This window comes from Serinus canaria, chromosome 8, assembly GCF_022539315.1.
Source record: "Serinus canaria isolate serCan28SL12 chromosome 8, serCan2020, whole genome shotgun sequence".
In the NCBI taxonomy this organism is placed as follows: Eukaryota; Metazoa; Chordata; class Aves; order Passeriformes; family Fringillidae; genus Serinus; species Serinus canaria.
Genome location: NC_066322.1, coordinates 29,853,305 through 29,878,776, shown reverse-complemented (window position 1 = coordinate 29,878,776; position 25,472 = coordinate 29,853,305). Strand labels below are relative to the sequence as shown.

The window sequence follows — 25,472 nt, the reverse complement described above, 5'->3', positions numbered from 1 at the left end:
CTTTTTGCTCTCATATGCTTTTAAGACATTATTGCAAAAGAGCTTCCCCCTCTGTCTTCTTCATGTCAGCTGTTGCTTATGTCTACATCAGTCCACGGAAAAGAAAATCAGGAGGGGGTACAGCAAAATAAATAACACACACTGTCTCGAGGTCATATATTTATAAGATTAGACATGTCTGAGCTACCTAATAACCTTATGGGCTTTTAGGTGATCAAGTTGCAAAAATGCCCAAAAGTATTTTTATCCTTCCCAAAACACACTTGCCTTTCAAGCTACAAGTGCTTTCTGAGGACTGACCTGGCTGAGTATTCCCTACCTCACCCCGCAGAAGTCTTATACAGTGAGTACTGCACCAGCCTAGAGATGTACCCAGGATATGAGGGAGGCTAGAGCCCTCCTCTTCCCACACTCACTGCCACTGCTGGGTACAATGTGCAATTCCAGACACAAGATAAAGTAGTAACTTCACAGTTGCAACTATTTCCCCTCCCCAGCCCACAAAGCTGCTGCCCTGAATTAGAGATCAGCATCAAGAGAGTGCATAAACTTATGATGACCTGCTTATTTTATGACTTCTTTTACAGGAAATCTATGCCTCCTCATACTGTGGGCTCTCCAACTTTGGGCCAGTTTCCTTCAGTAAGTTCCAGTTTTCAAATTATTCACCAGCTTTGTCCCTAAACTGTCAATCATTTTACATTCTGGATAATACAATTCCTCTTGGTGTGAAAGAGGAGGTTGGAGAGGCAACCCTAGAAGTTCTGCAATCACCTGGCAGAGCCCAAGTCCTACTGCCTTCTGGCTCTTCAAAAAGCAGCCACATTCCCAGCAGCAGTCACCCGATGAAATGTTTAGTTACAGAGCAGAGTTTCAACAGAGAAAGCCTCACCAGCACAGTATTTTCATTACCAGAAAGGCAAAACTGAAACAGTTCTTTCTATTGCAAAAGGAATCATGGGGTCTAATACATCTGGCAATATACACAAACCAGGTATTTACAGGTTTCATGGATCAACAAAGGTATTAAAGATTCACTGTCAGCACAGGCTCGATTTGTATTTACAGGACAGCAGTATCTGTGGCTACTGCATGCACTGGATGCATCAAGCTAAGGATGAGGCAGAACATTCTATGGAAACACCACCACTACCACCCAACTCCTTAAAAGAGATCTGTAAATACCTATAGCCAGCTAGTGAGGGACATGGCAAAAGCAAACATCTCCCCTCCACACAGTTAACAGCAGACCATCACTAAATTTAGCAAGGATGAGTTGAAGTACCCCAGTTAAATCAAGCCAGCTTTGCTCTGTTTTTTGAGCAAGGACTATCTACACATGCACAAGGTAAACAAAAGGTTCATGTAATATTTTCTTCCAAATGTGCAGAATTAGAAAGGGACAGCCAATGTTACTTGGCTGTTTTGAGATGTAACCTATGGATCCCTTTTTCTGACAAGCCTCCAAAAATCTAGATTCAATATTACCCAAAACACAAGTCAAAGGAGAAGGAATTCATGGCAAGATCCACATAACAGAACTACAGATTATGTACAGGCCTATAAAAAGGTTGATACACTTGTTTATCCATGCCAGGTCTCATAGCAAGAGTTATTGCAACAACAGCAACAGCCCAAACAACAACAAAAACCCCCACTAAAACACCAAACTCTGAAGGACCTGTAATAGCTATAAACAAAAACTCAAGTACCTTCCGTACAGAAATCTACTCAAGGTAAGACATACCTTTATTTTTGAAGTCAAAAGAAAAATAAATCAAAGTTAATGACATGCAACTTGCTTGGACAAACTGTCAACTGCTTGATCCATTTTAAACTCTGAAACATTATGATATTTGGAATTTCCCAGATGTCTTCTGTTCTTTGTTTTCTATCATGTCAAGGGAGGGGGCAATAAAAACTCCTGTCCAGCCATCTAGTATCAATTTTTTTTTTTGCCTGATTCTTAGTGAAACAAGGTTTATGCAACTCCATTGTTCATGCATTAGTTCTTCCCTATGAACTCCTGAACCCTTTGTTCAGACATTTCACAAATGGGCAGAAGTCTCAAAGATAATTAAGTTCTGATCATCATTCCCTATATAAAAGACATAGATACAAAAACTACAAGTGAGAAAGGTAAGACAGAGATATTAAATGGTTCCTGTTTCAGAAACAATTAATAGACTGGGTTTTAAAGCAAATCACTGGAGATTCCACAGTGTTTGGAGGAATTATCAGAAGTCCTTGCTTTCTGGTGCACCTCTCAACTCCCCTACTGTCAGTGCTGCTCAAGGCAGGTCCTGGGCTCAATTAACTTCCAACCTGATTCACAATGGCCAGGTGCGCTCCCAAATATTTCCCCTCTCTGCCAGGGAAGAAGGTAGGTATTCTGCCTCACAGCAATCGCCTAGGGACTGAAGATCTCAGCTCTGCATGAGACCCAAAGATCATACAGGTGGTACCATTCCCAGTAAAAGTGTAAAATTCCCAAGTAGGGGGAACAGAAGAAAGGGAAGAACCACCTCATGGAAGAAAACCCACAACTTCTATATTGTCAATATCCTTATTTCTGTTCCTCACAGCACTGTTGGCTGTTTTCACTTGCAGACATCTATGGAAAAAAACAAAGGACAGGAGTGTGCTGGTGCTTTTGACAAAGATGAGGGGTGCCAGCTGTACTTCATGGGTCACACACTGGTAAGAACTGCAATACTGGAGTAACTGCTACTAGGGATGCCACCCCAAAGGAGACAAAAAGTCTGTACAAAAAGACTAGAAAAGAAAATGTGCAAGAATCCTCGAAACCAAATTAGGCTTCCAAAGCACCCTGAGGACAAAGAAGCAATTTTATTGTTAGAAATCAATTATATGGCAGTTCAAGAAAACCAGTTTTAATTAATCCACTCCCAATATTCCAGCTATAACTAAGGCACATTTGCATGTGGCACTGACACTTCAGGTTCACTGAGTCAACTCCCTCCAGCTTCCTGCAGGACAAGCCTATGCTAAACATTCCTGGAGAAGAGAACCACTTCTTTTATCCTCTGCTTTACAGGAGACATCGAACCACATTTTGAAGGCCTCTGGACACAAAGCCTCTTCTGCACTGCCTTTTCTGCCACTTCACTTACCAAGAATGTAGCCATACAAACATTTTCTGCAGCAGCAAAGTTGTGAGCCTATGTAATTTCAGCTGCATCCAGTGCCATTCTTTGTGCGTCAATACCATGGAAATATTCAGGCTTAAAAAAAGAAAAACCTTTCCCCACAGGCGTGTCGTAAGGGAAGGCCAGGATGGTCTAATTTACAGAAGAGTCACTTGAGCAGACAGAGAAACTAGTGAGAGAGTTCCTTAAATCATGGGGGAGTATTTGGAGCGGGTATGGGGAATGGAAGAGGAGTATCCTCAAGCTACACCCTAACAAAAATCACCATCTGTAGCAGCCAAGAAAACAGCCTGTTCCGTTGTAATTGTCATTGCTAAGGACAGATAAGAAAAGCATTCTTTTCCAAAAGATATTTAGGCAGCAAAGAAGATGACAAGAAACTAGCAGTGTCCCCTGCAAGAATCTCAAGAGTTGCAAAACAAGAACCTCTGAAGTACTCAAGACACGAAGTTTAGCATCACCTTTAGAAAAAAACAAACTAAAAAAAGTTGTGTTTCTTGTTTAGGTTTGCTTGCTTCTTTAAGGGCAACACTGAACTTCAGTTTGTCAACGTGATTTAACTGCTTAGGCCATGGTATGGCAATACATTAAGTCCAAAGGTAGGGGTTTCAGTGCCCGATCAGAAATATGACGGCTTCACAATGCAAAACACGGACAAAGTGTAAACTCCTGCCAGTGTTTCTGCAGATGTTTCTTCAAACCAGAGTGCCAGTGAAGCTGATTCATCCTCCACCCTCTCATACCACCCCCTCAAGTTGTGACAGCCTCTCCCTGGATGGCAGGAGGCCTGCACATGGCAAACACAGGCACTCACATGGGTCAAAAAAGTGTCTCCAACCAAACCAAGCCCTGCCCAGCTCCACCACACAGCCAGGCCAAGGTGTGTTAAGCCTGGCAGAGGAAGGAGAGAACAGCTACAATTCCTTCCAGTGACACCCTACCAAAAGAAACATCCACAGAAACTGTCTGACTCAGCTGGTTCAAATTTGCCCAGATGTTGACAACTTAACTCTGTAAGGACAAGCCCTGTGCTAAATCAGGAATCATCTGTTCACACCACACGAACTTTATGCTTGGTCAAGTGTCATCTGTCCTCCTACATCTTGCATGAAAGCATAAAGTCCCCACGTTAATCAGAGCACATTGTGTGCAATCGAACAGAAACATTACCATGGTCCACATCTGACACTTGATCTGGCAATGCACAGAACAAGAGCCACAGAAGCCCAGGCACCATAAAGACTCAATAGCTTGCAAGTAACACACGTGTAAAGGACTGGAAAAGCCCAAGCCCTTCCTCTACTTGCACACTCACTTTAAAGCCACCAACTATCGTCTTTGCTTTGCTTCACTGATCAATGCCAAGTAAAAATTATTTCACAAATACTTCCCCTTCCTAAAGGAGGTCCAGCCAAAGAACTGGAAGAACATGTGAATTGTTTCTTTGAGGCTGGGCGACAGCCCAAAAGCTTGACCAGTACTTTGCAGGTCCTTCCAGATTTGGTTTTACAACTAAAGAGGGGACAAGGAACCATTCCAGACCTTCAAAGACACTCTGAAGCAGGGCCTCTTTGTATACTGGATTTATGGTGAGCTCCAAACACCCAGAAGCATAGTATCTTACAAGAGCACCTCTCCCAACAGTTCCTGTTACACAAACCTCATGGGAAACTGAGGCAAAGCAGCTGCAGTACTTGCTGACTTACCTGCTTGGGGATTTAAAAAAAAAAAATAATAATGTGCTTGGAAAGCAACAAGATAGAGTGTAAAAAACACCTGACTTTGTGCAGAGTAACACTGATTTCACAGGTTACTTTTTGCCAGCAGATGCCCAGAACTACCAGAAGCCAGCCTCCAACAGTTCATACCTTTGCTTTCAAGTGACCCCAAACTGCTCAGGAGTGGTTTATAAATCAAAGTAAAAACAGCAACCATCTCATTTCTCTCCTCATCCAACTGGGGAGACTACACACCCCATTTCTTTAAAGAAATCAGGATGCTTAAACATGAAAAGCTGCTTGAAAAAAACTAGATGCAAGTGAAAGGAACATTTTGACATTCACCGAAGTCTTCCTAGTTAAACAAAATAAGTTTAAAAGTCTTTTTTCCACATTTATTAATTAAGTGTCTTTTATTCACCATCACTGAAAGGCAAAACACCAAGGAGCAAAACAGGCACTGCCAAGGAGTGCCCCAGCCTCTCCCCAGACCTCCAGCGGTAGCCCCAGCCCTCCTAGAACACTGCCCAGGCACAGCCACCCACCCACCAGCCCAGAACAGCCTCAACTCACCCACAGAGCAGAAGCAAACTTAGTCCTGTCACTCCACTGTGCCAGCTGTAAATGGCTTGCAGCTATTACAAATGCAGAATTGTCACAGCTCTAGCCCCCAAACACACCTAAGCTGGCTGACAACACTCTCCCCCATGCAGCATTTTCCAATAAAATGCTGAAGCAGTCTGATATGGGGGAGAGGAGAAAGGGCAGGGAAGGAAAGGGAGACTTGCAAAACACGTGAGATAAACTTGTGTAACTAGAAACATTGAAAGGAAAAGATGAAGAAACCCACTGCCTAGCTGCTGCTGAAAGGTGATAAACTAGAAGCTGTCCTAAATTTATTAGGGCCAATGATGGCAGAAGCCTTTAAGTAATTTTCAAGAATAAACTCTCATTTTTATCTTCACATGTTATTTAATACATCTCTACTAAACCCATTCCCAGCTCAGGTTACCTGCAAAGTTAGAAAACAAAAACCCAGCAAGCACAACCAAAACAAGGATATTGCACAGTAAGCCCTCTTGTCCCCTAAAACACATATACACTGACAGCAAAGCAAGGGGACAGGAGTGATCCTGCAGTTAAACGATCTGAATTTGCTTCAGATTCAGACTCCAGCAACATGTTCTATGCAAGCTTCCTTAACAGCCCTCAGTTATTTACCAGGAAAGCTCAAACAATTATTATTTACATTATTGTGATGTCAAGAGGACTGATGCACCGTCCCTGTGCTCTAGGAAGCCAAGAGCTGTAGGCTGCCACAGGAGCCTGGATGCCAAGTGGGAGCAAGGAATGGGATGGGGGCAGGTCAAACCACAGTCCCCAGCCAAGTACTAACAGCACCCTTTGGTAGCAGAGAGATGATGTCATATCACCATTCTTAAAAACTGTGAGGACTGCACTGATAAAAGATGTGTGACTGCAGCACAGGCAGACAGACACACTGCCACCAGCTATAAAGTAGTAGCCAGTAAATTCTGGAGCTTAAGCCTCCAGCATACTGGAATAAAGCTGCTGTGAACCTTGGGTGCCCACATCAAGCACTGTGGGTCATCACTTCCCTCACTTCAAAGGTATCAGATGCAGCAAGTACTTCTATGCTTAACTGACTTGTGATCAGATCTCCAATGCCATTTAAACATACCTTAAACGTACCACAGACTCAAAAAACAGTGATAATTTTGTAGCTAAGCATACTCCCAAACGAGAGGGTAACCCATAAAAGTCAAAAACACACAAAAGACCCCATCTAAAAGTATGAACTGGTATTTATCTCAGCAGAAGTGTTGTCTTCAGTAGTTTTTCCTCCATCCTTCCAATCCGTTCTTTCCCCATCGCCTTGCTCCCTGCCCTCCCACTGAGCCCATTCAGCTGTTCACACAGTCCCACAGTGAACCAGATTGGGTAGCTGATGCAAGATTAAAAATAATCCAGGAAAAAACAAAAAGTGAGGAGGAGGGAGGTGGAAAAAATTAAGTTCCTCAAATCAGTGCAAGATGAAAATGCAAAAAATCATTGTTTCACTGCATCAAGGGAAGGCCGTAGGGTCATAAACCTGCAGTGGGGCTCAGTCAACTGCCACCACTAAAGGAGTACTTGTCACACCAGAGTTTGCCTTCTCCAGGAGAGTTTGAGACAGAATACCTGCTGGAAAGTCTCTTGATACCAAGATGACCTGTTCCCTTCCAGGCAGCTGACACAGCAGTCTCCTGGAAGCAAAGCCTGGCACCAGCTAGAACAATGAACATGTCTCTCCCACGTGCATTCTTTCATCAGAGGCCCCAAATTCCAGCTCAGAGGTCCCAAGCTTCTCCAATCTGGTGTTTATCCAACATTCCCATACGGTCTGTGATCGTGAAGGCTGCCAGTCCTCTCCATGAAGAGGCAAACCAGCCCACCATGACTCCTTCCAAGAGAAAGCAGTCCACTTTCTTTGTGCTGCCATTTGTTTCATGGCTGTACAGAAACTGTTAAGAAAATCTTCACTTCTGCTACACTGGAGGCAGGCGATTCCAGGGTTTCTTACAGGCCAACAACTAAGATCCCCCATCCCATTTTGGAATTTGATACCCTGGCATTCTTCCCCACACATTTCCAAAGTTTTACACCCCCCTGAACTGTCCTAGCTTGTGACAGTCCCATTTGTATTGGAAACCAACTCTGTTCCCATCAGAAACCTACCAGGAGAAACTTGGCAGGATCCAGCATAGCCAGCTGCTCTCTCCAAACTACTGGATGCCACCAGCCAACTTACCCACAGAGCCTGACAACCATTCAAGGGGCAGCTCCTCAGCCCCCCAGCACGGTCACTCTGCTTCTTAACACAAAGGGGAAGACTCCAGCCCCCACAGCACAGGCTCCTCAGCTCCTCTGCCCAGGAACACATGAGGAGAACAAGACACCTCATGTCCACTTGTTATCAACCCACCACTGACTTCTGAAAACAAAACTGTGTGGTGTTTTATGCCCAGGCCTAAAGCAGTGACCATCCTTTCTGAGTGGAGAGACTTCCAGGAGCAGTATTGATCTGTAGTGAGCAAGCTGCTTTTGGCAGCTGTTAGGTCTGGAGTTAACGCAGCACATCGGTAGTCACAAGTGTAATAAGAGATTATCTGCTGAGTGTTTGTCTTCCAGTGGGAAGTGTACGAAATGACTGTGCACAAATCCCATCCCGGATTTAATCCTGCCCTGGAGTTCACACACAACTTCAGTGCACAAAACCATTAGTGGGAGATAGCAGCACTGGAGGTCGGAAACAATTCGATAACACACACTCCTGGGCTCAGGCTGAACAGAGCTCTCACGCCGAAACAGCTGCATCCATCCATATGTTGATCTTGGTAATACATCAAATCAAGACTTCATCCATATGGACCGTAACAGAGCACTGCAACCTTGGCTATCAGCCAGCTGCCTTGCCCTCTGCCCAGAAAGGCTATGGAGCAAATCCCAGGCAACATTTCCAAGTGCAGGAAGGACAAAAAAGGTAACTGAGACCAGCCAAAATGGATATTCCAAAGGCAAATCCCACCTGACCAACATGACTACCCCATCTGGGACGAAGAGACTGGCTCTGTGGCTGAGGGGAGAGCAGGGGGTGTTGGACACCTTGACTTCATGTCAAAGGTCCTGCTAAGCCTCCCACAGCATCCTTCAAACAAAAATACTTGAAACACTGGATGATAATGGTAGGGGAAAACGAACATCAGGATTAAAGTTTCAGCAGTTGCAACCTCCACTGGGCTGCTGGTTACTACTAATGGCATCCCACAAGGATCAGCCAGCCCTGCTTAGAACCAGGGATAGGATGAGGGATAATGGGAAGGGGGACTCCAGCCAGAACAAGAGAAAATCCATCTAGGCACATGGAAACAAATATTTTCTATAAGCATGGTCAAGCACTGGACAGGGTCGAAAGTAAGGGTGGCATCCCCATTCTTAGAGCCTGGGATGGATACAGCCCTGAGCACACAGATCTACCAGGGCATTTTCTAGCAGGTGGTCAATTTAGAGCCCTCCAGAGGTGCTTACCCACCTTCTGTGGGATCCACAGTGCAGATTTAGCCATACAAAATGCTAAGAGATGACACTCCCCACAAGACTTGGCCGTTCAATACTGGACAAAAATTTCCAGGAAACCATTCCCTTTGCAAGTCATACCAGAGTGAATTTCCTCAACTCATCTTGCCCATCATCCTACTCTCAGCACTTCCAAACCAACATAATGCTACAGGCACGCTATCAGCTTGGGCAACCCAAGACACAAAGCTGGGACAGCCAAGAGTCAGCTCTTATAGCACTGTGAAACCAGGTGCAACCAGAAAAAAAGTACGAACACAACAAAAACAGCTGCATTTTTCAAAAAGTAAGGGTAGACCAGAAGAGCAGAAAGAACAGAAAGTAGTTGTTGATGGAGAGCAGCCAGACAGGATGGCTTGGCTACCTTCGCTATATTTTTTCTCTTGTTTACTTTACTTCGGTTTTGCAGAACTCCACAAGAAACAGGGCATTCTGAAAAGGAGGGAACGCCACAAAAACATCTTCCTGTACAGCCTATAGTCCTGGGGAGAAGGAAGCTCCACAGAACAGCTTTTATGAAGGAAAATGGCTGAGCACAAATTCATGCCAGACCACCCTCAGTTTATGTTCCATAAAACACAATCCCAAACCCCATTGCTTCTCCTTTCTCTTCACGTGAGCCAAAACAAAGGACAGACAGGAGCACAACCCTGAACAGAAGACTAACGGGAAAGCACACAACAAAACAGCAAGAGTGGAAGGGGAGGCCAAGATCTGCAGGACGCGCCTCACACCAGCCCCCTGGTCCACCAGCAGCCTCTGCCCATCTCTGTGCTCCTTAAGGCAGCAACTCCTCCTGGCTCCCCAACCCCGAGAACCTCGCATGACCTCCCCATCCGAGCAGCCTCTCCACGCCAGGCCCCATCCCGGGGCCTGGCCCCACGGCTGCTCTGCTCCAGCCCCGCTCACTCATCCCACCCTGCCCCAGTCCCGCATCTGCCCCAGCCGCCGAGCGCCCACCACCTCGAACCTCACACGCCTCGTCTTCCCGCACCCTCGTGCTCCGTAGGGCCCCACGCGGCTGCCCCCCCTCGCCTCGGCCATCCCGCTGCGCCCACCGCCCCGGCTCACCCAGCCCCGGGCACAGCGCCTCAGCTCGCCCCGCGCCAGGCCCCGCAGCCCTTCACCCCGCGTAACCCCACGCCGGGCCTCCCTCCCCCGGGCAGCCCCCAGGCCACTGCCCCGCGCGCGCGGCCCCCTCCCGGGCCGCCCCGGCCCCCGCCTGCCCCGCCCCGGGCCTGCCCCGCCGGGCCCCGAGCGCCGGCCGCGCGCGGGAAGCGGCGCGGGGCGGGCGGCGGCGCCGCGGCCGCTCTTACCTCCGACCCGGTACATGTTGGCGGCCATGCCCGCGAACGGGCCGGGTGCGGGGCGCGGGCTGCTCCCGCCGCCGCCGCCGCCGCCGCCTCCAGGTGCCGGATCCGCTGGAAAATGGAGGCTGGAGCGGGCGGCGGGGGAGGGGAGCGGGGGAATTAAAGGGGCCGCGCCGGCGGACGGGGAGGGAGCGAGGCGGAGGGCGGGGCGGCGGCCCGGACCCGGCGGCGGCAGGGAAGGAAGGAAGGAGGGGAACGAGCCAGAGCCGCCCGCCCGCGGCGTGTGAGGGCGGCGCTCCGGCCTGTGAGGGGAGGGACGGGACGGGACGGGAGCGAGCGGGGCTGGGGGCGGAACGGCCTCCTCTCCCACACACACATACACAGACACGCACACACACGCACACATACACACACACACACTGACCGCCTGTGCACAGACGCACAGAGAGCGCCTCTGCTCACACACACCACACCTACACACGCACGCAGCCTTTCCTTGCACACGCACGCGGCCTGTCCTCGCACACACACACACACACACACTGACCGCCTGTCCTCGCACACACACACACACAATGACCTCCTGTGCTCGCGCACACACACACACACACAATGACCGCCTGTCCTCGCGCACACACACACAATGACCGCCTGTCCTCGCACACACACACACAATGACCAGCTGTGCTCACGCACACACACACACACAATGACCACCTGTGCTCACACACACACACACACTGACCGCCTGTCCTCGCACACAAACACACACAATGACCGCCTGTGCTCGCACACACACATACACACACACAATGACCGCCTGTCCTCGCACACACACACACAATGACCGCCTGTCCTTGCACACACACACACACTGACCGCCTGTCCTTGCACACACACGCACACTCAATGACCACCTGTGCTCGCACACACACACGCACAAAATGACCACCTGTGCTTGCACACACACAGACACACACACAATGACCTCCTGTGCTCGCGCACACACACACACACACTGACCGCCTGTCCTCACACACACACACACTGACCGCCTGTCCTTGCACACACGCACACACTGACCGCCTGTCCTTGCACACACGCACACAATGACCACCTGTGCTCGCACACACACAATGACCACCTGTGCTCACACACACACACACTGACCGCCTGTCCTCGCACACACACACACAATGACCACCTGTGCTCGCACACACACACATACACACACACACAATGACCGCCTGTCCTCGCACACACACACTGACCGCCTGTCCTCGCGCACACACACACATACAATGACCACCTGTGCTCACACACACACACTGACCGCCTGTCCTCACACACACACACACAATGACCGCCTGTGCTCGCACACACACACATACACACACACACAATGACCGCCTGTCCTCGCACACACACACACAATGACCGCCTGTCCTTGCACACACACACACTGACCGCCTGTCCTCGCACACACACAATGACCACCTGTGCTCGCACACACACACACACTGACCACCTGTCCTCGCATGCACACACACACACAATGACCACCTGTGCTTGCACACACACACACTGACCGCCTGTCCTCACACACACACACACACACAATGACCACCTGTGCTCGCACACACACACTCACACACACACCACATAATGACCACCTGTGCTTGCACACACACACACACACTGACCACCTGTCCTCACACACACACACACTCACACAATGACCACCTGTGCTCGCACACACACACTCACACACACACCACATAATGACCACCTGTGCTCTCACATACACACTCACACACACACACACGCAATGACCTCCTGTGCTCGCACACACACACACTGACCGCCTGTCCTCGCACACACACACACAATGACCACCTGTGCTCACACACACACACACACACTGACCGCCTGTCCTCGCACACACACACACACACACACACACACACACTGACCGCCTGTGCTCGCACACACACTGCAGTGACACACACACACAGCGCCTGTGCACATCGCAGTGGCGCGCACACACACACACACACACACACTGACTGCTTGTGCACACCACAGTCACACACACACACACACAGATTGCCTGTACACACACACAACACCCCTACCCTCACACAGCTCTCTGGGCCCCACAGAGGCTCTGCTCTCCTCATGCACCAGCCCTGACATGGCATGGGCAGCCCTACACACACAGTGGAGACTGTCCTCAGGTACAGACTGACACACAGACCATCTGGAGACTGCCCTCAGGTACAGGCTGACACACACACCACCTGTGCTCACACGTGTGTGCCTGACTCACAGTCTCTCTAGTGTGCCGGTATTCACACACAGCCTCCATCATGTACAGGCACCACTGGTGGTTTTGGATGGCCTCATGCTGCCTTGTCCTCACACACACACACACAGAATCTTTCTCACACACCCCCAACAGCCACCAGCCATGCACACCCAGGGCGGAAACAGGAACAGCAGGTCCCTGCACGGACACAGCCCTCCTGGTGCACACCCCTCCTGCTCACACCTACACCCGTGTGCTTCCCACACACATCCCTCCAGCCCTACACACACCTCCTGCTCACACTCCCACTTGGGTCCCCTCTGTGCTTCTGTGTCCCCCACTGCCATGCTGTGTCCCCCACTTCCTCCTCCTCAGGTGTCAGCCTGAGAGGTGAAATGATGGCTTTAGCTTTCCCTTGCCCACTAACCTGTGGGTGTCACCGGTCCTGGGCAAACCAGGGCTGCACCACACAGCTACATCCCTTCTTCAGCCCTGCACAGCTCCTGTCCCGGTATCTCCTCAGCAGCCCTGCAGTGGTTACACAGTTGTTGAACAGCTGTTAGCTCCACATCACTCTGCAAAACTTGTACATTGCCACTGCCCCTTCCTCTCCTACAGGAACTGGCTGATACCAAAAAACACCCCAAGAAACCACCATTCTATGGTACATAACACCTTTACAGCAGGTCCCCCAGCAAGAGCTGACAAAGTGCAGCAGTGAAGGTGACAGACCATCCCCCCGAGGACTTCTCCATGCATGTGGCCAAGGCTGGATGGTGAAGCTCAATGAAAAGCTACCTGATGGTCAGCAGAAGCAGACCTGGAGCACTGCTGACCTCTCAGGCAAGGCAGGATGACTACCCTTGGCTCCAGTACAGAGCTGGAGAGTCACCTGGTGTTACCCAAACCAGGTAACACCCCAGGATCTCTCCACACAGTCACACAGGTGAGGATGGCCAAAAAATATCTGTCAGGAAACTCTTTGCTGGAGTATGTGATCAACAGTGCAAACAATCATACCCTTTAGTGGGTATGGGCTGGGCAGAGCTGCTGCCTGCACTCTAAACACGCTTCTCACAAAGTACTGAAACACCTACATAAGACCCCCCAAAACACTGACATCTGCCAAAATACATATATTTTTCAGAAAGAAAAGGGCTGTTGTTAAAATTTGCTTTGTGTGCTAGGAAAACAACCCTAATCACCAAATTTCTGACAGCCCTCAGATCCCAGGAGGGCACAGGGCTCCGCTTTTATGTTCCCAATACACACAAGGAGCACGGCTGAGTGAGGAAAACACTTCTGGGGGTGAAAATCGGTCAGCCAAAAAAGGTCAGTGTGCCAGGGAGCACGGCTGTGATATTTCCTCCTTCCCTAGCCGTCTGGGGGAGCACGTGCCGGCACAGGCGCCGGGCACACCGCAGGACACGAGGGCTGGCCTCCCCAGGCTGCTGCTGCAGCTGCTCTGCCGAGCTGAAAATAATCCAGTAGGACACAGAAAAATTATCCAGAACAAATATTTACAAATCACATCCCAGCACACTCAGTAGCTGCACACGGAGAAGCGGATTGATTACTTTTTCCTAATGCTAAATTAGGAAAAAGTAATCAATCACACGGCGTTGATTACTTTTTCCTAATGCTAAATCGTGTTTTAAACAATAGCGAGAAAAACGTGTTGGATCTTCCCTGCTGTTCCTCTTCCAGGTTAAGTAACAGCTGTGGTCGGGGCCAGGGTGTTGTGCAGTTGGAGGGAGGAGAGCTGGAGCTACCACACTCCACCTGGGAAGGAGCGAGCTCCTGCAATGCCCCATCTCCCACCACCAAACCCCACTCCAATGGGTGCCACCAACTCCCACCGCGCAAACCCAGAGCTCCCAGAGGGCTTTTGGTCATCCTGGGAGGGCAGCACTTGCATTTGACACCTCTCCCATGGTAGTGAAGGTCTGAGCACGTGGTCTGAGAAGGGCCCAGACCTGCAAAAGAAAGATGCCAGTGCTTTGAGAGCCCAGGGCTGCCTGGCAGAAATTCATCTGTCCCAGTGCATGTGAATGAGGGAGGCTCTCCAGGCCCATTGCATGCAACCTGATACACTCCAACCCAAAGTCAATCTTGTTATACCCAGCCCACATTTACTCCTCCTCTCTTCCAGGCAACAGGAGAGTGTGCCAAGGGCACTTGGCTTGGCGCTCTCCCTGCTGATGTGGGGCTGGTCCTCTGCTTCCCCAAGCACACATGAGCCTTCCCACCACCCCAGTCCTCTCCACTCACACCCTTATTCACTTGCTGGGACAAATTCCTCCACAGGCTCTAAAAGGTGATGCTCAGGATGTGCCTCTTTCATATGCCAGGCCATCAGTGCAAGTTTACAGCTGAACCTGTGCAGAAAATACACAGCCAGAACACAGCCTTCACATGGTTTGTCCCCCCCAGCTCTCCCATGGTGCCCCCCTGCCCCCCATTTCACCACCCTCTCTGTGGCTTTAGATGCTGTTTCTGCACTCCAAACTACTGATCTTGCCCTCTCCTGAGTTACCCCCATTCCTCCTACCTGGAATGATCCAATGCCTGCTCCATGCCACCATGTGTGGGCTTTGTGTCCCCTCTTCCAGCAAAGGGCTTGGGCCATAAATGCATCTGCACCTGGCCGGGCCACACTGAGATCTGAGCTATCCACCGAGACCTGCGTCCCTGGAGAGCAGCCTGGCCTGCTCTGAGAAGCTCCCTTCACCCCAGCTCTTTGCCCCACCAGCTGTCACCCCTCCATCCCTCACCCTTGGGTCAGGACAGCATGAGGATACAGGCTGCTCCAGCACAGCATTCCCATTCTGCCTCCAACATCCTGGATCCTAAGGACTGTGGTCATGGACCCATTCCTCACAATTTCTTCTTCACCTTCCTTCGTCAAAACAACAGCTTAGCTCTCCTCTTTCCTTCATTTCTTTACCTTTTGACTCCCCAGCACAAAGCCCAGGTTCTTGGAATCCCACATATCCCTGTCCCTGTCCAACAGTCCTCCCAGGAGCACACACAGCTTCAGGCTCCCACAGCCTCAGTCTTCCCCCCTGAGATGCCCCCCTTGGTACCCCAACACCACTGTGTCCATCCAACACAGCCCCCAGATCAGAAACAGGCACCAGCCTGGTCCTTCCTTGCTGTGCAGAGATAAGGACTGAGTGCTGGAGAGGGCTGTCAGGAGGTGAGCAGATCCTTCTGGGAGAGGAGGCAGCCGGGAGAGCAGCAGGGCTGCAAAAACTACAGGAGGGCTCCGTGCTGGGAAGGACGTGCCAGTCCACCAGCTCTGCCCTGGAAGTGCAGCTGGATAATTAACACAAGAGAACCCCCAGGGCAGAAGGCCATGCTGCTGTTTCCTCCTGCAAACAACTGCCCCGGGCATGCCAGAGCAGCCCCTGCTGAGAGACGACTCAGGGGACAGGTGTGTGCTTTCATGTCCAGTTTTATTAGTGTTGCATTAGTACCATAAAATAGTTGATGAGGTCGAGCACGTTGCAGTTTGTTCCAAAAAAAAGGCTATTTACATTTAATCTGTCTTCATAAAAAACAACCCTAGAACCCAAACAATACAACAATGAAACAGATGGACAGCTCGGGAATCGACACAGTGGTAACGTGCCCTCTCACGCCGCAGTCTGGACAAGCCGGGTGGCACGCAGCCCCGGAATTCAGGCGCTTCCCCACAGCTGGGGCACATCCCCAGCCACGCAGGCCATGCTCCAGCCACTGTCCATCCAGAGCTTCAGCCAGCAGCTGGCTGGATGTGGCCCCAGAACAGTGGCCCTCTACCTTAAGGAAACCAGCAACCTGCTGCTTTACACGTTGGCACATCCCTTTCTGCCCCAGTCTGTCCCAAAGCACCAGAGTGATCCTTCCTGCAGGAGCCACCCCTGCCAGGAACATCTCCCATGAGAATACCATTTGAAGAGGCTCCAGGAAACCTCCAGGAGATGCTGCTGCTCATGTCTGGCCTTCTCCTGCCAGGTTAAGTAAGCCCAGAGGAAGTGTTATATTAAAATGCCACTACTCAAGTATCTGCTGAGATCAAGACCCCCCAGATGAAGGGGACAGACCCATCCAACCTAATTTCCAAAAAGCTCCAGGGCCCCAGCCCTTTATGGCTGCATGGCCCGGCTGTCCTAATCCCAGCTTCCCAATCCCTTAGCACACCAAGCAGCAGGAAAAGACCACTGTTTCTTCTGCCTCTTGACATGATTTCCCTCTTAAATTTGGAGTCTCCAGGAGCAACATCCTCTGCCCTGGCTTTCCAATGCTCCTGCCAGCACATGCTGCTGGTGAGAAACACGACAGGGCCTCTGCTGCAATCACACATTAAGCACAGGGCAGTGTGGCTCCTGGCTGAGTGTGATGATGGAAAGCAAACAGGCACATCTCATCCCCAGAAACCTGCCAGACACCTACCCCTGCCCTCCCTGCAGGATAAAGCCACAAGCTTTATCTTGTGTTCTAACTAAAGCAGCAAAACACAGCCGAAGAGACCATGGCTCTCCTCGAACTCATGTGTAATTCAGGAGGGCTCTGCAGTCACCACTGCCACGGGAAGTGACAATTGAACTGGATGGGAACTGCAGCACAGAGCTGGAACAGCCACAGAGATGTCCCTGACACCGCCAGCGCACAGCAGAGCCAGCCCTGGCTGAGCGCTGGCAGGGCTGAAGCCCAGCCTTTGTCTCCAGGAAACTCAAGCCAGAGGAGCAGGAAGCACTCAGGGTGCAACACGATGCCACAAACCCCTTCCATCTTTCATCTGCTCTCCGGAGCTGCTAAACTAGGTCAGCTCAGCACAGAGCCAGCCGCTCCCAGAGCTCAGCCCCGAGCCAGCTGGGGGCCTTGCCCACAGCAGCTGGAAAAGAAACCAGAGCTCTGAGAAGCCACAGCCAGAGGGGCAGGAGAGACTGGCCCTGTGGGGGGCTGGGGTGAGCTCTGGGACACAGAGAAAGGGATACACCAGGGGACACCACCTTCAAAGCACCTCCTGGCTAGAGATACACTCAGCTGCTGCCCACCCCAGGCCCTGCCTTCGCTGTCAGACCACACAGCTCCAAAGCAAGCATGAGTGAGACAGCCCCCCTGAGTTTCTTCATTTGAAATGTACCTTCCCTGACCAAACTCTCCAGAGCTGAAGACAGAGCGGTGCTGTCTGTGCTCTAAGCCATCCTTCTGCACTCGCTGACATGGCCACGACCACCCAACCCCACAGGCTGGCACAGCTCTGCAGGCACGGGCCCTCTGCTGCCCCAGAAACTTTTCCTCATCCCACAGTGGTGATCCTTCAAGTCAGTGGAGCTCACTCCTGGCAAGAAACCTCCCCAGAAACTGTGGGGACGTTGGGAAACCTGAGATCAGTCACTCATTCATGGGACCAGATCTAAAGCTCCTTCCCAAAGCAGTCTGAGCCATGTGCTTTGACACTCATTTTTCTTAGAGAAAGAAACCTGTTTCTACTCCAGACATGGAAAGAAACAGCTGCACAAAGTGGCTTCACAGGAGACAACAGAGGCACAACAACCTGATCAGAGCTGTGCCACCAAATTTGCATGCCAGCCCTTGCCTCCGGGGCCAGGAAACACCACAGCCACCCCTGGGCACACAGCTGCCCACAGGCAGGCCCAGCCTGCCACTGCTGACTCCCTTTGGGATAACAAGGCTGAGGAGTCGGGGTGTTTTCTTGCATGGAAGACACAGTTCAGAGCAACAGCAGCTTTCCACACAGGGGAAATCAAGCCCTCAGGTGTACAGAGAGTCTCCCGATGAATTTGCTTGTATAAAGTCAGAACAAAACACAAACCAACATGAAATGCAACGAGCAGAAGTGTTTCTCTCACACACATACACACAGAGTACAGCAGGGCAACACACATTTGATAGGCAGGACTCTGGAAACCCTGTCCTAGCTACCAGATTTCTTCTTTACAGTAGGTTGAAATACAAAGAGGAGCACAGTGATGGTTCTCCCCTCACCCCCCAGTAAACAAAGTTATTGCAGTCGGTCAGTCCAACCCACCTCTGCAGCAGCACCACCAGAGCTACCCAGGCTGCACACAGCTGGAACCCAGCCCAATTACCCTCATCACACCAGTGTGAGATTTGAGGGAGAAATCACACACTGACTAATCTCCTTTACAAAGCTTTTGTTTTTGATGCAACAGCCCCGATAAAGATGTGATGTGCTTATACACCCTCTCCCACGCTGCCGCTGCTAGGCAACGCTGTACAGCCCCAGAGCATCAGCTCAGGTCACCCAAAAACATCAGCTGAGGGACACAACAACATCCCCCTACAGCCCAGCTTCTGCCACACCAGGAGCCAGCCCACAGCAGGCAGGAAGAACAAAGCATAGACAGTGTGTCCTGCCCAGCAGCGTGCCACCAGGCAGGGGAGAGCATCCCCTTCCCCGTGTGGTTTGAAGGGAATACCCAGTCCCTGGCCACGGAGGGTGCCCTTGTGCTGGGAAAGGTTTCACAACATCAGCTGCTGAAGTAGCCCAAGCTGTGACAGGCACAAGGTGCAGCTCTCACCTCAGAAGCTCCCTGCCAGCAGAGCACACCACCAGTACCTGCCCTGGGGACCCGGCCGGTCCCCATGCAGAGCAGGACCTGCCGTGCAGCGCAAAGCGGGTTCTCCAAGCCTTTGGAAACCCAAGGGGAAGGGATCAGGGAACAAAAAAAGAAAACAGTCGAAAAGCATCACTGCCCTCAGAAAGTGCCTTCTGGAAATGCTCACAGAGCCTGGCCTGCCCACAAGGGAGGACCCAAAAGGGTCCATCAGAAATTTCAGCTCCTTACCCTGAAATTCCAGAGATGCCTGTTCTTCCACACAGCAACAACACCCTGCTCCCCATATCCCAGCCAGCACCTGACAGAGCAGCCTGTGCCACCTCAGGTGTGCAGTGTGACACATGGGCAGGAAGGCAGCTGGACACACAGAGTGCCTGGCTGGCTCCCAGTCCAGCCACTACAGTGATGCATCACTCCACAGCCAACAGCTCATCTTCCTGGATTTGTGGGGGTTTTTTGGCAAATTAATATTTTTTCCTGTTATTTTTTGTTTGTATTTTATTTTATTTTTTTAGAAAGCATTAAAAAAATCTGCAGCTGTTGAAAAAAATCCTTTCCCTTTCGAGGCTGGACGAGGTTTTATTGACAGGTAAATAATCGGTGTAAGTATGTAAATAGCAGCGACCCCACTGACATGGTGCCCCTCAGCAGCCCAGCCAGCTGGGGAACGCAGAGACTGGCCAGGTTTGGTCATTGTCACAGACCTGGGACACGGGAGTTTCCTTACACTTAGTGTTTCCCTAATTCCTGTTCCTGCCCAACCCTCCTCAGGCATCGCTTCAGCACCAACACCTGCCTCTCCTCATGGCAGGCTTCATCCTCCGAAGGGGATCTCCTCTCCAGACCTCCCTAACTCTGCAATTGGCTTTGTTTTCCACACCAGACAGTTGAACTCCCTCCAGACTCGCTGATCTCTCATCCTTTGGCAGCAGGAAGAAATACTGGCCATCCTTTTCTCCTAGAAATACAGAGCGGGGGCCATGCACGTGGCACATGATCTGCAAAATCTGTTCGAGCTGATCCACGGCTCCCCAGCCCACTCACACCAATGAGGTCTCAGGTTAATAAGCAGTGCAGTTACTCAGCTATCTGCTCGTAAGTGGTAGGTGTTCTTGGGCAGGTTGCCTGCTCCTGCCAACTCCCCCACGACTTCACGTTGTCAGCACATCTATATTTAAGACTGGTTTGTTGGTTGTTTGTGTTTTTGGGTTTTTTTTTGCCTTTGTTTAAAGGGGTTTCCTTCCTTTGTAGTAAACTTAAGAGTTAATAGAAAAAAGTAATTCAAAAGTAATCCAAGCACATCTGTAATTAATTCTGCAGGAGAGGGCAGAGCGACACGAGTCAGAGTTGGCACGCAGTTCCTGGCTCCTGGTGTGCAGTCCTCGGGATGGGCAGAAGGTTCCTGCGCCGAGCACAGCTAGAAGTTGGATTTGGAGTGTCCAAATATGCAGATGGGAAAGTGCTTGACATGAGAGGACCACTGTGCTGCCAGCTGAAAAAACTTGACGTCGTTCCACTCCACCCCATCGATCAGGACTGCAGGGAGGGTAAAAAGAGAGCAGAGTTAGGAAATGCTGAGGGGAAGTGGCCAGCCTGAGGCAGCCTTGCCAGAATTCCCCTGCAGTCAGCAGAGGGAGGCCTGGCCACGCTCAGCTGCTCTGCCCCACTCAGCTGCACTCATAGGGAGAAAGGCTGAGGAGCACACCAGGTTTGGGGAGAACAGCTCATGTTGTTGTTCCAGCATTGCTCACTGACACCAGAGCTCCCCACGCTGCTGATTTCAGTGTCACCTGATCTGGCTTCTCAGATTTCCTAAGCACACTTCGTTTTCTTTTTTGGGCAAATGTGCTCTTAAAGAGGTGGACATCAGTCTCTCCTCACTGGCACTCTCACCAGGACATCCATGTCTCCCAGAGAGGTGACACATGTCCTGTGAGCACCCCTCATGCCTGCTAGTCTAACAGGGACCGGGGCAGGATGAAGGAGGTGACCCAAGCAGGTCCCTCTGTTGGGGATTACTAACTGAACAAGCTACAGGGGTATTTTCGCTCCTGGATGCCCAGCTCCACTGACAGACACTCCAGGTCTGTGTAAAAGACGCATACGTGGCTCCTTCTGTGGCATGAGCGTGTGCCAGTGTCCTGCCCAGAGGAGCAGCCACAATGTCACCACCTGCCACCAACCAACACTTGCACCAGATGTGCAAGAGAAGCAGGGAATGACAGAGAGAGGAATGGAGCCCTGTCTAACCCTTGTCCTCACCCAGAGCATTGACTCAGAACTAGCTAAAGGAGGATTTTTCCACATCCCAGACCTATTCAAGCCGTCCCCCCTGCTGGGCACACCAAAGCCCGTTCCCCAGGAATATCCCCACCACGCTGGCTCCAGGGCACAGGGCAGGACACCAGCTCAGCCCTTTGCCTGGAGGACACTCACAGCATGTGAGCCTTGCCCCAGCACCCAAAGAGATGCAAGTGCTGCACTCACCACGCAGCATGTTCTGCTGATGTTTCGCTGTGCAAATCAGCCTGCTGATTCCTTCAATACACTGGCTCTTTGACTCAACCTCCTTGTCCTTTGTTTTCTTGGGCAAAAACATCACTGGAAGAAAAGCAAACCAGCACAAGGTCAATCTGTGCCACTCACAGGAGCTGCACTGATTGTTGTTTGAGCTTTTGCATTTAAACATTCCTGTCTGAAAAGTCTTGCTCCTAAGATCCCCCCTTTTTGGCAGGAGTCTGTCAGTGCTGAGCACCATCACTGATGCACATGAGCATCTTATTCCTAAATGTCTCTTTGTGAAGCCTTCCCAGCTCATAATCCTGATCCCAAAGGGCACCTTCAGTAACTCCTGCTTTGTTGGGACACCATGCAGGGAAAACATCTGCATCTGCAGTGCCAGGCCCGCTGCACTGACTGTGGCCCAACACAGCCTGGGCTGCACAGACACCTGGAGAGCAGGAGGACTTACAAAATGGGGGCAGCTGGTGGGTAGGGAAGGCATAAGGAGAACTAAAAAAGGGTCCTAGAACTGTCCAAATGCATGAGCAAAGATGTACAAACTGGTTTCACAAAAGCTGGTGGTGTTGAAACACCTCTGCTGCAGGCTGGGCCACCCCAGGGAAGAATGTTTGGAGTGTCTCAGGACTGCCTCTCCCAACAGCAGGACACTCACAAAGGCTGTCACCAGGGCTGGCAGCTCCAGCACCAGCAGGGCCACAGCTGTGCTGGCCTGGCAGTGACCTGGCTCCAGGGTTGTGCACCCATGTCCTGCAGTCCAAGAGGCTTCTGGAGAAGCCTTTGGAGCCTTCTGGAGACTCTTCTCAGAGCCTGGTGGATTCTGAGAGAAGTCTGACAGACTTCTCTCAGAGTCCACCAGGAGTGCCTCCAGGCCCACAGGCAAAGGATGTTGTGAAGGACAGCTACTGGCAGACAAAATATAAATGCAGAACTGCCTTGTGCTTCCTTGAAAATAATTTGTTGCAGAGCTGTTCACAATTTCTAAAATGTTTCACATTACCAAGGCCAAGAGCAAATACAAAATCACTGACAACATTCAAAATGCCATTCTGTTAGTTTGTTTTGAGAAAATAAAACCACAAGTTTAAGAGCAGGTGAGTATTTATCTTCTACTTCCTTTTGACCCACAAAGCATTGTGTGCAAAGGCATAAGAATTATAAAATCATGGAATTGCTGAGGTTGGAAAAGAACTCCAGGGTCATTGAACTGAACTGCTAATCTAACAATGCTGGCTGCATCACTAAACCATGTCCCCAAGTGCTACATCTATACATCTTTTAAATACCTCCAAGCATGGAGGGATGGTGGCTTCGCCACTGCCCAGGGCAGCCCCTTTTAGAGCTTCACAACCCTTTTGGTGAAGAAATTTTTCCTAATAGCTAATCTAAATCTCCCCAGCAAACCTTGAGGCTATTTCCTCATGACCTGTCTCTCGTTACCTGGGAGAAGAGACTGACTCCCACCTTGCTCCAATCTCTTTTCAGGTAGTGGTAGAGAGTGATAAGGTCACCCCGAGCCTCCTTTTTTTTGGGGGCTGAACACCCCCAGTTCAGCTGCTCCCCCCAGGACTTTGCTCCAGGTTCTGAATCATCCCACTGGCTCTGGTGGGGCGGTGGGTGCAGGAGGAGAGTGGGAGGCCCTAGACTCTAGTTCAGGGGGTACTCCTGTTTTGTCACCTCACTGGGGTCTGTGATATTGCTGGGCTTTTCTTTTCCCTTACATGCCTCTTTCATTCTCTGTGGCTCTTTGGAGTTAAAGGCTCATAGGATGGGGATATCATCCCAGGAAGTAAAGCTATCCCGTTTCCAGCACATTGCCAGAAAGGAGGGGCTCATTTACCCTCACTGGTGCTGGGGCACAAGCTGCCTCTTCTCTAATCCAATATCCCAACACAGCACCAGCAGGCTCCCAAGGAACACAGGGAAACTGTCCAGGCATGGCCTTCTGCATGCCTTTGCTCTGTCCCCACCTTTGCTCTTTTGGGCTATACCATGCTAGCCTCAGCCATCAGGGTGAGCACATCCCCTTTTCACCTCACACAGAGGAACCACCCTTTCAAACTCTATCACTTCACACAGTCAGTCCTCATCAACTGATTAGGATATTTGGGATAAAAATAGGACTGAGGTGCTGTAATCCAGCACTGACAAGTCAGACAGCTCTGGAGCAGCAGGACACAGACAGAAAGATGTTGAGTTTGTGAGGTTCCCAGGATGAGGTGAGAGATGAGGAATCTGACTCCATGTTCTCAGAAGGCTGATTTATTATTTTATGATATCAATTATGTTATGTTGTGTGTTGTGTGTTGTGTTATGTGTTATATTATACTAAAACTGTACTAAAGAAAGAGAAGGATACAGACAGAAGGCTTAATAAGAATGAATAATAAAAACTCGTGACTGACTCCTCAGAGCCTGACACAGCTGATGGTGATTGGTCATTAAGTGAAAACAATTCACAGGAAACCAATCAAAGATGCACCTGTTGGTAAACAATGTCCAGACCACATTCCAAAGCAGCCAAACACAGGAAAAGCAATCAGAGAATTATTGTTTTCATTCTTTTCTGAGGCTTCTCAGATTCCCAGGAGAAGAAATCCTGGAAAAGGGATTTTTCAGAAAATATGACAGGGACAGAAAGACACCTTACCTTTCTTGTTCTTCTCTTTTGTCACCACAGTCATGGACATGGTTGGCGTGGTGGCGATCTCGCCGCTGGCAGGTAGCCTGCTGACCTGCAGGGACCGGAAAGTGCATTTCAGTGTGTTTTTGGTGGTGGAGGGGTCCTTCTTCTCTGGGTCTCTCTTCCTGTCCACGGGTGGAGCTGCAATCCAGTAATCCACCTGCAGGCCCATCAACTCAGCACCCAGGCCCTGGCTGGGAAACAAGAGGAGGTGGTAATTCCTGCCTCTCAGCAGGGTTTTGTCAGAGTGGCTGCATTGCTGGTCAGAGGATAAACAGCTGGCTCTTTGGGCAATCAGGCAGTGACATTTCGTAGTAAAACTCAGCAATTACAGAAGCCCAAGAAGTCATCCCTGAGAGATGCAGCCTGGGTCCCACTGCCCTGAACCTCAGAGAGCTGAGACAAGCTGACCTGCTGCAGTCACGAGGGCGAGCAGTGGGAAAAGGAGCACACAAGCACTTTCCCTAGACAATGCTGCATTCTGTGACACAGCAGCAAAGGCAGCTCCTGAGGTGGCCCAGATTACTTCATCTTCGAGTGGGGAAAAGAGGCTGTAAGCATTTTGCTGCTGTCCCCTGAGCACTGATGAGTGACTCTGTCCAGGCACAGCACTACCAAAACCAACTCTCAGCTGGGGTGAACAAAGACTTGGCATGTCCCTGAACATCAGGCACTCAGTTCCCAGTCTCCCTGACTTGCTTCTGGCAATTGCCTATCCCCAAGCCTTGCCACTTGCAGGGGAATTCCACTGTTGGGGAAAAAATGTTCTGCTAGCCCTGTGACGTCTGCTAAACAACAGCAGATTTCAGGATATGCTCTCTTGTTGAAAACTCCTGTGCATCATGTGGTAGCAGCTGTACATCACCAAAACATGCCGCCAGCCCTTTCTTGAGCAAGCATAGGTAAGATGAGCAGCCTGGGAAGCTCCAGCCCTTTCCTGCCCCTGCCTCTCTCTGATAACCCTGAGGGGACCATGGCTTCACCACTCAGCAGACCTGCAAGTGTCAGCCAGTGACAATCAGCATTGAATAAT

General features: G+C 50.5%; 2 protein-coding genes across 11 annotated transcripts in view; both read right to left on the bottom strand.

Annotated features, from left to right (window-relative positions):
* The window catches only part of MTA1 (metastasis associated 1), a 74,717-nt gene extending 64,213 nt beyond the window's left edge, over positions 1-10,504 (bottom strand). Inside the window, exon 1 of one of the 3 annotated variants that reach the window (XM_050977380.1) lies at positions 10,342-10,504. In XM_050977380.1, the coding sequence (XP_050833337.1) occupies positions 10,342-10,369 (28 nt within the window). In that variant the 5' untranslated portion in view covers positions 10,370-10,504. The remainder of the gene's footprint in view (positions 1-10,341) is intronic. The other 2 variants (XM_030226329.2, XM_030226330.2) reach the window with 2 other exon arrangements.
* Positions 10,505-16,084: 5,580 nt separating this feature from the next.
* PACS2 (phosphofurin acidic cluster sorting protein 2) overlaps positions 16,085-25,472 on the bottom strand; it is a 77,840-nt gene continuing 68,452 nt past the window's right edge. For 7 of the 8 annotated variants that reach the window (XM_050977406.1, XM_030226296.2, XM_050977407.1 and 4 more), the window contains exons 22-24: positions 24,407-24,633; positions 21,724-21,837; positions 16,085-20,772 (exon numbers count right to left, since the gene is read on the bottom strand). In XM_050977406.1, the coding sequence (XP_050833363.1) occupies positions 20,654-20,772; positions 21,724-21,837; positions 24,407-24,633 (460 nt within the window). In that variant the 3' untranslated portion in view covers positions 16,085-20,653. Of the gene's footprint in view, positions 20,773-21,723; positions 21,838-24,406; positions 24,634-25,472 lie in introns of those variants that run through there. The other variant, XM_050977410.1, reaches the window with a different exon arrangement.